The 14,282-nt window shown below is 38.9% G+C and overlaps 1 protein-coding gene across 3 annotated transcripts in view; it reads left to right on the top strand.

The window, feature by feature from the left end:
- Positions 1 to 8,901, top strand: part of LOC107654844 (protein Jade-1-like) — an 11,908-nt gene extending 3,007 nt beyond the window's left edge. For 2 of the 3 annotated variants that reach the window (XM_016442113.1, XM_016442114.1), the window contains exons 2-11: positions 514 to 597; positions 923 to 1,026; positions 1,319 to 1,476; positions 1,566 to 1,750; positions 1,855 to 2,066; positions 2,167 to 2,334; positions 3,389 to 3,505; positions 4,102 to 4,635; positions 7,141 to 7,258; positions 7,343 to 8,901. In XM_016442113.1, the coding sequence (XP_016297599.1) occupies positions 549 to 597; positions 923 to 1,026; positions 1,319 to 1,476; positions 1,566 to 1,750; positions 1,855 to 2,066; positions 2,167 to 2,334; positions 3,389 to 3,505; positions 4,102 to 4,635; positions 7,141 to 7,258; positions 7,343 to 8,265 (2,568 nt within the window). In that variant the 5' untranslated portion in view covers positions 514 to 548 and the 3' untranslated portion in view covers positions 8,266 to 8,901. The remainder of the gene's footprint in view (positions 1 to 513; positions 598 to 922; positions 1,027 to 1,318; positions 1,477 to 1,565; positions 1,751 to 1,854; positions 2,067 to 2,166; positions 2,335 to 3,388; positions 3,506 to 4,101; positions 4,636 to 7,140; positions 7,259 to 7,342) is intronic. The other variant, XM_016442115.1, reaches the window with a different exon arrangement.
- Positions 8,902 to 14,282: the final 5,381 nt, after the last annotated feature.

Here is a 14,282-nt window from a genome sequence, read left to right as displayed (position 1 = left end):
CGACTGGATTCGTCTGAAAGAAGAAAGACATATACACCTAGGATGGCTCTGGGGTGAGTAAAACAGCCTAATTGTAATTTTTGGGTGAACTAACCCTTTAAGGTGAAGTTTGTACATTTCACGAGCATTTCAGTCTGTCATTGGTCTATTCAACAGATAGTCCTGCCTTCAGACCCACGGGATTGGTTGCACCAATGTTATGTTGCGGTGCTCAACCAAACAGCAGTGGTTGGATAGCACCACGTTTTGGAGGAATCGGCGTACAAATTACTTATAAATTGATTCTGCATATTAAGCTCAAAAAGCAGGATTATATAAAGTTTAATATAAAGTATCTTAACGTAGTCTTTAAGTTGAGTTTGGCTTGTAAAGTCTTCTTTAACTCTGAATTTGCCTGTCTCTGCTGGCTTCAGTCAAGTTGTGGCTGGCTGGGGGAAAGCAGTGCACTCACCAGTCATCTCTGCAGGATCAGTTTTCAGGAATGTTCTGCTAATGTTTGATCAACCTCTGCAGATTTCTGCATCACTTGAAGGCCACGGCAGCTGACGATGAAGCGAAGCCGTGTCCCGAGCACCAGTGAGGACTCAGATAATGGAAGTAAGTAGACAGACACTTTATTTTCTAGTACCAAACTTGCCTCGAGTAATCTATATTACCCTTCTGGTAATACTGAAGTTGCATGTTCTTAAAGTCACCATGAAATCAAGATTGGACAATTCTTATTTTTGCAATATGTTTATTATAAATTATCTGTCCACATCATTCATATTATATTATAATTAATATATTATATATATTATAATTTTATTTATGTGTCACAAGCCCTCTCCTTCTGCAAAACTAATACTGCCATTTTTTGAAACTAATATAACTATTAATGCTGCTAATAACATGAAGTATCCCTCTTTCTCTGAATCTTCAGCACAAGATTCAGCAGTCTTACTGTCTCTTTCAGGTAACTCCACATCCTGGTCTCAGCATTCCAACTCCAAGCACATGAAACAGAATGGAAAAAGACCCTCAGAGGTACAAAGAAACGCTTCACCCTCAGAACCACCTCACATACGACCCTAACAGACTAAGATGATAATGTTGTAGATTAGGGGTGTGCGATATTGACAAAAAATAATATCTCGAGTAGGGATGTTTTGAATGGTTTTTGCAAAATACTCGATAATGTCAAATCGCACATCGTTAAAACAACAATTACGATATTATCGCAGACGATATATATCGCACACCTCTATTGTAGATATTTGTCACAAATCTTTTCATGCATATTCTGATAGTCACACCCCCTCTTTTCTTTCTCCTCCAGGTGTTCAGGACAGACCTGATCACTGCTATGAAGCTGCATGATTCATACCAGCTGAATCCAGAGGATTATTATGAGCTGGCAGATCCCTGGCGGCAGGAGTGGGAGAAAGGGGTTCAAGTCCCTGTTAGTCCCGACTCCATACCGCAGTGTACAGTGTGGTATGAGGTTTTTGTTTTTTTTACCTGTCAAACTATTCATCTTTAATGGATGCCATTGATTTAATCCTATTTTTCTTTTTTACCTGCAGCACTGTAGCTGAGAAATCCCCTGCTCCTCTGTTCATCAGGCCGAAGAAGCTGATTCGCTCATCTGAGTCATCGATGCTGGGATACGTGGGTATTCAGACGCTAGCTGATGGCATGTGTCGTTATGACCTGAATGAGGAGGACGTAGCTTGGATGCAGATTGCTAACGAGGAGTTCAGCAAGATGGGTGAGCAGATACAGTCTGGAGTTTTCATTTTACCCATTATGCACTCAAATTTCTTACACACTGTTGAAACAAATGTCACGTGTAGCTAACTGATTTGGTTGTAGGCATGCAACTCCTGGATGAGCTGACAATGGAGCGGGTCATGGAGCAGTTTGAGCACCGTTGCTATGACAACATGAGCCACGCCATGGAAACGGAGAAGGGGCTTGGCATCGAGTACGATGAAGACGTGGTGTGTGACGTTTGTCAGTCCCCTGATGGCGAGGACGGCAACGAAATGGTGTTCTGTGACAAGTGCAACATCTGTGTGCATCAGGTGTGTGTGTGTGTGTGTGTGTGTGTGTATGTGTTTGTGCACCTGAGTGTCTGAATGCATGTGCAAGCACATAATTATATAACAATGTACCTCCCCACAGGCATGTTATGGTATACTGAAGGTTCCTGAGGGCAGCTGGCTTTGTCGTACCTGTGCACTGGGCATCTTTCCCAAATGCCATCTGTGTCCTAAAAAAGGTGGGGCCATGAAACCCACTCGCAGTGGCACCAAGTGGGTCCACGTTAGCTGTGCTCTCTGGATACCAGAAGTAAGGATGCATGCAAGTCTTATAAAGTAATTTTGTTAAAGGGGTCATGAACTGGCTTTTTTATTATTTTATATTGTTTCACTTATGATGTCCGCATGTTTTTTACATTCAAAAATATCAAAATCAATAGGTAATAGGCTATTTTCTACCCTGGTTTTGAGGCCGGCTCAAGAAACGCTCTGTTTTTATGGGCGTGCCGCATTGAAGACTTGGAAGTAAATGCCCACTGCTATGATTGGATAATAACTTTGCATAGTAAACTACCTTCTGTGTGTCTGTTTGACAAGCTACGTCCTTCATAGTTGGAGCCTTCTGTGACTTTGGTTAGACACACACACATAATCAGGACATCAAGCTATCTCAAACAAAGCAATAGTGACACAGTACAAAATATTTTTTACTCACATGAGTGTGCTGCGCCATTCCCGTCAGATCCAATATAGACAGCACAGCATTGCTTTTTAATCTCAGTCTCTCTGAAAATCCAGCGTCGACCTGTGTCTTGTTTACAAAGGAATCCGAGGTGAAATGAAGCGAACAAACGCTAAATGTTTTACTCGCGTGAGCTGAAACTTCGTTAAATATAAAGTTCAACCACACATTCCTAATATTTGAATCCAAAGGAAGGTCATGCAGCAACTGTGTTCTTCCACAACCAGGCACTGCACAATATTTTGCAATCTTTAACAGCATGTTTATTGCTTGGTTGCTCGATCCGGTTTAGCGCCACTTACATTATTTCCCTACTATGTCATGTGCGATTCAGTGGGCGGGGCTACAGAATTGGGCATTGATATTCTTCCGTGGAGGTGGTGTTTAACCTACCTAAGGTAGGCACATTCCAGGATCTGGCGTTTGCTGGGCCTGGTGAAATTAAAGCTTTTATTTCAGTAACAAGGACGTTTTCAGGTCTGAAACTTTCAGGATATTCTTTTAGTATGATGATCTCTTATATATCAAAAGTTCAAGTAAAAGTTGATTTCTCAATTCATGACCCCTTTAAGAGTATTGTGTGAGCTCAGACTGGTCTTTGTTGTGTGCTCTTTACCTCTAGGTAAGCATTGGTAACCCTGAGAAGATGGAACCTATCACTAATGTGTCTCATATACCCAGCAACAGATGGGCTTTAATATGCTGCCTGTGTAAAGAGAAAACAGGAGCTTGTATTCAGGTACACAGTGCTGATGTTTATTACTTATTATGCTATTCATTCAGATATTCAAAATCTTCCAGAGGGCCCAAAGTGCATTTTAAACCTGAATATTTTCTCTCAATTTGAGCTCTGGAGAATAAAATAATATCAATTGATACCATCAATAATTTAAGGTTAAAGCACTTAGGTACTTTTCACTTAATAAAAAAGTTACACATACAAAATGAATGATAGTATTTCTGAAAAATGTTTGAAATTATGTACATTCACATAGGTTGAGGTTATATCAGTATTCTGATAAAAGCTGTTTAATTTTCCATGGACTGAGTCACCTCATGAGGGCCAACATGTTGAGATCACATGACTTCACTTTATTTCTGTAATCCCCCTCAGGTATTGGACGCTATCACTTGTGGAATAAATTAATAGTTGCTGACTGCCGAAAGCAGTGTTATTTATTCAGTTTGGTTTTTGCAAGATGCTGCAACCGTGCTACTTGGTTTAAATGTAGAATTTTGTTAATTTATTAATAATAATTTTAAAAAAATCAACTTCACATTTTCCCCATCTTCTGTGCTTTAATCCTGACATTCTCTCTTTCCAAATCCCCCTAGTGTTCTGCCAAAAGTTGCCGTGTGGCATTCCATGTGACTTGCGGTCTGCAGTGTGGGTTGAAGATGAACACAATCCTCACAGAGGCGGATGAAGTCAAATTTAAGTCTTTTTGTCCCAAGCACTCAGGAATGGACTGGAATGAGGAAGAGGGAGATGATGACAGGCCAGTGAAGGTCCAGACCAGAGAAGAGAGAGGGAGAAACAGGGGCGTGAACATCTCATCCCCTTCACAGCCCAGGCTAGCACAAAACCCCGAAGAAACCAGACTCAGTGAGCGTAAACTTCGAGTTCAGCAGTTGGAGGACGAGTTCTATCGCTTCGTCGCCACTGATGAAGTCGCAGAGCACCTGCAGTTGCCCCTGGAAACTGTGGACTTCCTGTTCCAATACTGGAAATTGAAAAGGAAGGTGAACTTTAACCAGCCGCTCATCATGCCGAAGAAAGAGGAAGAAGACAGCCTTGCCCGTCAGGAACAGGAAGTGCTTTTGCGGCGACTCCGCCTCTTCACGCATTTACGACAGGATCTAGAGAGGGTAAGTTTTGCAAAGCCATTCTGTAGCCACATTACCTCACATTACTACTTGGTACAATATAAAGGAAGACAGCAGCCACCAATCACAGCTCAAGACTGTTTAAGCCCAAAGTATTCTTCAGTTTTTTTACGTACAGTCTAATGCGCAGCTTTTCAAAGTATACTCCATTTGATAGCATGTGCAAACGCAGGCTCTCTAGAAAGCTTAATCTTAGACCAATGCTCTGTTTTTCTCCGGAAGTTATGACCAATAAAAATGTCTTTGCACTTCTTTCATAACCCTCTCACACAAGCGCTTGTCATTGCGGGCATTTGTTTTTGTTGCAGTTTCTGCTATTTTGTTGTTGTTGTTCGTCTCTTTAGTTTCGTTTTGTACTGTGAAACAGCGGCCCAGTCTAGTGTTGCCACCTTTTGGAACAACTGATTAGTGCAAAACCAAGTCTGTACTGTACGCTGTCCCTGGCATACGCATAAAAACCGAAGTATACTTTGGACTTTAGACAGCAGGTTCCATTCCCTGCCTTTCCTTCATGATTTCAAATAAACAGTTGGATTCCTTTAATAATGTTTTATTTTTATTCAATATTGTGACTAAAATCTGTGTTTTCTCAAGGTTTTAAATTAGTGTCATCACTAACATTTGACAACATTTCTGTCCCTGTGTCGCTCTGTCACGCCACAGTCATTACAACACCTGTATCTTTACCATTAGACTATAAAATATGTTGCTTAGCCAAACCAGAAGAAAATACACACTAGCCCTTTTCAAATAATGGGCTATGAGTCAAGACATCAGAAGTGGAGGAATTTTAATTAATTTTATGGTAATAAGATACCAGATGGAAATGTAATATAACTATCTGTGAACTCCAGCTACAAGAATTTTAGATTGGTAACCTAAAAACTATTCCCGCTGCACAAAGGAAGTTTTAGATGAATAAACCATTTTTACAGAGTAGTTAAGTCTCTAGATTATTATGTGCTTTATTGCCACTGCTGCTGAGAGCGTCTTCCATGTTTGGAAACTGACTCCACACAATGATTAGTTCACCCAAAAATGAAAAACTGTTATTTATTAACCTTCATGTTGTTCACAACCTGTTCATCTTTGGATCACAAATGAAGATATTTTTAATATTCTCTCTTACTGTTTTTCCATTTAAAGGTGACATATCATGAAAATCTGACTTTTCCAGGTTTTAAGTGCTATAATCAGGTCCCCAGTGCATCTACCAACCAAGGAAACGTGAAAAAGATTAACCCAGTAACTTTGTTTTGGTAAGCCTTTTTCTGCAAGCGTCTGAAAAAAATGAGCGCGTCTGATTTCGCTCCCTTGGTGACGTGGCAAAGGGATCTCATTATAATATTACCGCCCCTTAATCTGTACGTATCCACCAGGTTTCCACCCATGGCGCCGTCATTTGATTTCGCAAGCGACAACAACGGCATGCAGTTCTAATGCAATGGCGAAAGTTTGAGCAAAACATGCTAACTGTTCTGCCTTTGGCTGCACAGACGAGCACAGAACACTATTTACAGTCCCAGCCTCAGAGGAGACAAGAGAGCAGTGGATTTATTGATTTATTTATTGTATATTGCTGCTGCCACACAGATCTAAAATAAACATGCGATTTATTTCCCAGCAGTTTACCTTCACAGACATAACTGACTGTTTTTGTAACTCGTGTGTTTTTAACGTAAACTTGTGTGAATTAGAACTTAGTTTAGTACTCACATGCTGTGACAGCCGCTTTCTTGTCCGTGTGCTTCGGATGTGTGCTCTGAGAAAACCGTTTATCAGAAATTTAAACTCATATGGTTTAAAACGCATGATTTCAGGGCATTAAACATGATAATCAGAACCAAAACAGATGTTTTTTAGCGGCTCCGAGCTGTAATGGCGTAGCTCTATTCTGGAAAAGGGGGCGGGGAGCAGCAGCTCATTTGCATTTAAAGAAACAGGCCCGAAAAACAGCGTGTTTCTGCTTCCACTCAAAATAGGCATTTTCAAAATGATATAATAAATTATCTGTGGAGTATTTTGAGCTGAAACTTCACAGACACGTTCTGGGGACACCAGAGACTTATATTACATATTGTAAAAAGGGGCATAATATGTCTCCTTTAAAGTCCATGCAACCAAATCACTCATTAAAAGTTAAAAAATAAATGGAAAATGAATCCATATAAATCAAGGGGTTTAAACCAAGAGACAATCGCTTTAAATAATGAACAGATTTCATTTAGGCCTTTGTTCATATATTAACATTGCACATGCATAGAGCAAATCCAATGTAAACAAAAGCTCAGTCGTGCTTGCTTGACATGCAAGAACAAACCTCATCAAGAAGGATGAGAACATATTAGAAATATCTTCATTTGTGTTCTCAAGATGAATGAATGAGGTTGAGTAAATGATGACAGAATTTTCGTTTTTAAGTGAATTATCACTTTTTTTTTTTTTTGGTAGAATTCGTATGTCTCACCTACATATATGTGTGTTCAGGTGCGTAATTTGACATACATGGTCAGTCGTCGGGAAAGAATTAAACGAACCTTGTGCAGAATGCAAGAGCAGATCTTTCATCACCACATCAGACTGCTCGAGCAGGGAAGTGTCGCTGGTCAGTATGATGCTTACTGTACACACTTGAAGAATATTTGATCTGTTTTTTTTTTTTTAAACCATTACCTTCTCTCCTGGTCAGGTATATCTTCTACTAGACGTCTGGAGGAGGCTATGTTTTACTTTCGGACGGCACCTCCTGTACCTGCATCCCCCCAGCCTTTGAAGGGTCACTGCGGCCAGAACAGCGCCCTGGGCACCACTGTTCAAAATCATGTGAAAGGGAGCAACATTTATAGAGTCTCAAAGCATATTGAAGCAGACAGTCCTGCAAAGATGCCCAGACTGGAAAGCCTGGTCATGGACAATGTTCCCAGTTCTGGGGTCGTTGATTCAGGCTCTGGAGGTTGTAAGACGGCGGCATCAGCTATGGCGACACGTTCGGAGGGCAGGCTGAGGGGCAGTGAATCTCATAGAAGAGATGAGGAGAGCGAGTGCCCCCTGGAGGACAGGAGGAGGAGCAAGCTGTGGGAACAGGTGTCTATAAAAGACAAACTGAGACAGTCGAAGACTATGGAGGACACGGTGAAGAATGAGACTGAGCATGACAACATGGATGACAGATTACTGCTGTCTCACAGCAGAACCACTGCTAGTTCTGTAGTCACTGCTTCGACCACATATAACGGATCGCCAAGGAAGACAATCTCAAGCCAACATCAGGGAAAAATAGTGGCAAATGGAACAAGTAGGCGGCATCTGAAAAACTGGGGCAGTTTCAGAATCCCTAAACGGAGTGAAAGAACGTCATCGGGGAAAGATGGACAGGACAGAAATGACGTGGTGGACCAAAATTCTTCCTTAATTTTTAATACAAGTCCCGCTGCCGCCTCCCATCAAATTAGGACCCGGCTGCGGACAGGAAGTGAGAACCGAAGCCATGTGAAAGAGTCTGATCTTGGCCAATCAGAACAGGGCAAGAGGTGTCATGCCCAAAGACTTCGAAGCCCGATGACTAGACGTTATGGTTCGGACGTGATCCAACGTGGAGTTCTTGCATCATGAAGTGTGTCCAAATATATTATATTTCTCATTTTCATTTGCTCTTCAATGAAAGGCGAACAGGTGGAATGATATTTATTTTTCTATTCCGTAATTTTCTGCTGTTGCTGAAACTACTTTTTTTGGGTGTACGTTAAAAACATACGCAGAGAGGTGTCAAAGACCAAACGATTGGCTGATGAAGAAGAAAAAAGTCTTCTCAATGAATGAAACTTCAAATCAGGTGAAATTAACTGGCACAACTTTTAGATGAGTTATGAGCACTTGTGAGGGTGTTACCAGCGTGAAACAAAGCCAGTACGGCCCAACTGTCTTAAGTCCCACAGAATTACTCAGAAACTTAACTGTTTGAAAGAATATCTGACCACAACAGTCTAACCAGTGTCCAAAATTTAGGAAAGACTTTTAAATTGATTTCTCAGCATTCTGCTAACTTAAAAGGCCATCATGTTGTGTGTATGTGACTTGTGTTCAAGTTGTGGCACCTTTTCCTTCTCAGGTAAAATCTTATATTTGTACCTAATTTATAGTGTTATGTCTTGTTTTTCTTTCAAACAGACTGAGTGTGTAACAGGTTAATGCCTTATATGTACTCTCTTTGGTCTCGAAGTAATTCCTTTCCAGAAAAATACAAACAAAAAAATTATAATTAACTCTTTCACTTAACCATATTCTTCAGCAATAAATGGACTCAGTATGTAGATGCAGACAGACAAATCCACACTCGGTATGATGACCTTATGACACACAGTGAACGCCATTCGCAGCTCTGTTCAGGAAGGCTTTTAACAATCATTTACTTCCAGTATCCACTACTTTGAATTCATATTTGCACTTGATATGAAATAACACAAGACACTATCATAGTTCTAAAGAAGACACTTGTTGCGTTGAAAGGACTGATCTTTTTGACATGGTTGCCTTGGAGTAGTACTCAAAGTATGTGTTCTTGCATCTTTCCTTTATAGCTGTAAATGTCTTTTCTCATGCAAAATGTGAGTTGATCTCCTTGAGAAAAAGTTTATCTTGTGCCTGAGTGTTTTTGTTGAGATGTTGCACTAGAACATTAGCCAGAGAGCTTGGTATAACTGTTCACAGAAAAAAAATGTTTCTACATGTTTATATAATCAAGCGCTGCTGTATTTTTCTCCTTTCTTTTTCTTTTATTCTTATGCAATACTTTAGTTTTGTTGCAGATTGTGAATAAATTTTCTTGAGGTTACTTCTGGAGATGTCTGGATTCCTTGAGAGGAAAGTTGAAGTTTTCTGCATTATTTCTCAAACAGGGCTTCAGACTAAAAATTGGCAAATGATAGACATTGGCTCCTTCAATTAAACCATATTTGGAAATCATATTACTATTTTTGGTTGACAAATTACAAAAGTGGTTTAGTTCCCATTTGACGCTGTCATTGTAGTGAATCTGATTGAATTTTAAATACATTCCACATTTTAAATAGTTGATTTTGAAAAAAATATCTGAATAACTTTTGTATATAATAACTGTATATTTATGTTTAAAAAGCAGTGGTTCCTGGTTCATTTTAAATCTGACTGATAAACGATTCATGATTCATTGATGTAATCAGCTGCAAACTCAGTAATAGTTCTAAAAGATTCACTGACTAAGTCTGATTGAAACCGCAAACAAGTTTAGGGTGAATTAAATCTTTTCAGTTGACTCCTTAAAAAGAACATTTGTGACCCTGGACCACAAAACCAGTCATAAGGGTCAATTTTTCGAAACTGAGATTTATACATCTTCTGAAAGCTGAATAAATACGCTTTCCGTTGATGTATGGTTTGTTAGGATAGGACAATATTTGGCCGAGATACAACTATTTGAAAATCTGGAATCTGAGGGTGCAAAAAAAATCTAAATATTGAGAAAATTGCCTTTAAAGTTGTTCAAATGAAGTTCTTAGCAATGCATATTACTAATCAAAAATTAAGTTTTGATATATTTACAGTAGGACATTTACAAAATATCTTCATGGAACATGATCTTTACTTAATATCCTAATGATTTTTGGCATAAAAGAAAAATCTATAATTTTGACTCATACAATGTATTTTTGGCTATTGCTAAAAATATACCCCAGCGACTTAAGACTGGTTTTGTGGTCCAGGGACACATTTGTTAGTGAATTGGGCATTGTGGTTGTTTCATGCAGGAAATGCCAGCACCTCTAAAGATGTAATCAACACCAGCTCACAAGGTAACATCTGAAGATACTTAATATTTATGCACAGTGTTTTCCCGAGTCACCAATAGCATTTTAGTCTGGATGCCTAAAATCGCTATCAATATCAAGGTCATGGGTTTGAGTCCCAGGGACTGTATAAACAAAATACATACTTTTAATGCAAGCTAAGCTGCATAGGATCAGCGTCTGTCAAACGCATAAATGTAAAGTATACCACAGAGTGGTAAAACAGTATATCGTTTGAACAATCTTTTATGAGAGACTTTTCCATTTTCCACTTTTCCGAGTGCAAATGTCATGGTAATACACAAGTTAAATTAACGGGCATCCTTATCATCTCTAACCGAATTCTGGGTCTCACCAATTCCATTTTTAAGAAAAAGTTTTCAGCTCAAGGCAGTATATGTTTTAACCTACATTTCATTACCAAATCCAGTGCTAAAAATAAAACCATAATCATGTCAAGTGGTAGGACAGTTGTCTGAAGTGTTCCTCAGGTTCTTCATTATCATATACAGACTTTTTTTTTTAAAGTGGACTTTTATCAAAGTTCCATAATATGAGAAATCACGGGCAGTGAATGTTCAGTTAATGGCAGATGCTTAAATATGACCAGGCCTCTTCCATTGCTTCTTTGTTCATGTTGGTATGTTAGTATCTTGGCACGTGTGAGTCCAGACAATGTCTGCTATGTGTTATCTACTGATGGCATGTCATGTATCGTCACAATAGTTGAACCGCTGTTGGTGCTGAAATGCTCCCCATTACTCCGGTCCACGTTTGCCAGGTCGACCCAAGGAATGCGGTACCCATTCTCTGAGGACTGCACAAAGCTTCCAGAGACTGAGCTCACACCCACATTGCTCATGGCCAGGTTTGTGTTTGTGGTAGTTGAGGACACCTTCTTTCGTGGTTTGCTGGAGCCTCCAGCCAGCATCCTGTTCGCATGAGTCCTCCTGTCAGATTAAATGATTATAAAAATGGATTGATAAAAAAATGTTTTAAAAATAAAAATGATGGGTAGCATATTGATGATCAGAATTGAGTGGCATAGCTATTGGATATTTAACTGTTCATGTTCATTTCCTCTGTTTACATTTAAAAAACATTCACATTGCAAAACACTAATTTTAATATTGGCATTTGTTTAGTTACTGGCCATAACATGAAAAAAAAATATCTGCCTATTAATAATGATTTTAATACTGGTGCATACTTTAAATTCTAAACATAAATCAACTCATTATGAAACAGAAGTCTTTCAGCCCTGAAAACATTTGTAAGTGTTCTTGTCCTCTAATAGTTTTGGAGAATGTAGTGTGAGCCTGGTTGAAACATAGGTCTTTATCTAGTTTTAGGCCTCATTACAATGGCTGTCTAAAATTGTCCTGCTATTGGGTCGAGATAGACAAGGTGTTCACCTCATGGTATGTAACTCATTCATTAAGGTTCACATCAAAATGTTGCTATACCTGTTGTACGTCTTGAGGACTATCAGCAAAAATGTGAGAATGATGATTATACCAATGACGATTACAGCGATCATGGCTCCTGAGCCTGTGAACACAATAAATAGGGAATGTTTTATTAGACATATTAGGGGTTGGGAAGACCACAAATTCCCCCTATTAATCATTCAATGAAAACATAAACATGAATAAAGCCAAAACGGCAAGAAAAAATATTCTACATGAAGAAAATCTAACGTAATAAAACATCAATAAGGACACATTTAAAGTTAATTTGATAACAAATTGTGGAAAACGATAATAGAATATGCAATACAAAATTGAATATGAATTATTTCAAATACGTTGTAGAACAGGTTCCAGGAAGTGAGGCGTTCAAATTGCTCATGTTTCTAGATTTCTCACTCTTACACAGTGTCAGCTTGAGACCGTCTACACTGGGTCTGTCAAAATGAGCTTTTCAAATCCTTCATGTCAGAAGTCACGCAAACGCATGGAGTACGACAGAAATAGAATCCAGTGGGCATCCAGCGTAGACAGAATCACTGATTATAATGGGTTCTATTTGCTTTTGCCATGTGGCGTCACTGCATTCACGTTTGATGTAAACAGGGTGTCAGATTTATTTGTATAAAGTACAGATTTGAAACTTACTCTGCGTGAGGATTTGTTCTCTAGACTTGGTGACGACTGTGGTGTTCTGTGTGGTTGTGGACTGGGTCACGGATGCTGTGGCAGCTCTTTGCATCTTTAGATTTGTCCTGAAAAGGAAAAAAAGTTTAAACATACAATGCCACTTTGATTTACAGATTTTATTTTAAAATATAATCATGAAGGATTGATTTAATATTAACATTTTACTCTACAACATCATTTCATGTTCTCTTTCTTTCGTGCTGTGCCTTTAGCTCTAACGATTTTGAAAAAGCTGTTTGCCTTGAACAAAACAAGATGCTAATTAGGCTGAATGGCTGTTTTGGGGAATTTAACCACATTGAATAAATGATTCATTATGTTTACCGAACCACTAATTAGATTAGAGACATATTTGTGCATTGTAGTCTCAAAACGGTTGTAACTTGTTATGGCTTTTGAGCTATTCTGCTAATTCTACATGGCTTATCTGGCACCAATTTAAAGCTTTCATTAGATTAGATTTCATGTCGGGTCCCCAGGAGTGATTATGTGTTTAAATGGTTTAAGTCAATCTGTTGAAGAAGGCCTGAGAGGAGTAAATCATTCTCCCATATATCTGTCAGCAATAAATCTCCCGCCCATCCACTTCCCTTTTTTAATTGCTTATGTGTCATCATTTCAGCGCAGTCTGTCCAGCATGCTTCTGGGGATGAATTAGAGGCATGGTTCAAACCAGAAGAAATTTGATTTACGTCAGGGGTTTGTACCCGGTGAACCCTCAGAACTGCAGCGGCTCACCGCAGCCTCAAAATTATACAGCTGCTGTTGGCTTTAGATTTAATTTACTGTGGAGTATCCTCAACGATACAGTCAGAGCTGCTTCAAAAGAAAATAGCACTGGCTCAAAAATCACTCAACCAAATGCATTCCTACAGTTTAAGTCCTGCAGACTCTCTCACTTTTAAGCACAGATGAAGTCTATTCTTCACCTGCTGATTATATTCAAATAGACCAGCAACTACAAAACATGCAAAACCTCCAGTTTCATAAAAGCTATCACACATTCTGACAGCATGGGCTTCACAGCAGCGGTCAGGCCAGAGCAACAAGCTCTTCTTAGTCTGAATGAGTGAATATGTGAAAAATATGTTTACTTGTTGTCTAATTGAGTGAAACTTTTAACTTTGATGGACTTTGGAGTGAATTCAAACCCAAAAACCCTTTTTGTTTTCAGCTCATTTGGCTGGTCTGATTAAGAATATGGAAAATTAGAGATTTTATTTAAATTTATCGGTATCAGGTGTTATTGGATATTTAATTGTTCATGCTCATTTCCTATACTTTTGACATTTGGGCTAATGATTTTAAAGAGTGTTATTATAATTATTTTTTGGCTTATCTGTACCAGTCAGAATTTTAATATCGGAAATTCTTAGACATTCTTTGTGCCTAACAATCCATGAGCCGGTGGTACATATTTATTATATGACATGTTATTTATCACCTCAAGGAAGCGGAAGTGAACTGAATAATCTAGATTTGAAACAAGAATAGAAAACTTTACTTTTGAGACAAGCACAAAATGTAGACCTTATTGATCTGCATTTATTTATACAGTTGCCAAGCGCATCTTTGTTATTTTCATTTCAACTTCGTAAAACGGCCTCTTCCGATTCCAGACAAGCCATAATGTCCGAGGGCTGGCTCT

Source organism: Sinocyclocheilus anshuiensis, unplaced genomic scaffold, assembly GCF_001515605.1.
Source record: "Sinocyclocheilus anshuiensis isolate Anshui unplaced genomic scaffold, SAMN03320099.WGS_v1.1 scaffold335, whole genome shotgun sequence".
In the NCBI taxonomy this organism is placed as follows: Eukaryota; Metazoa; Chordata; class Actinopteri; order Cypriniformes; family Cyprinidae; genus Sinocyclocheilus; species Sinocyclocheilus anshuiensis.
The sequence above is the reverse complement of the archived record's forward strand: the minus strand, read 5'-3'. Positions and strand labels throughout refer to the sequence as shown.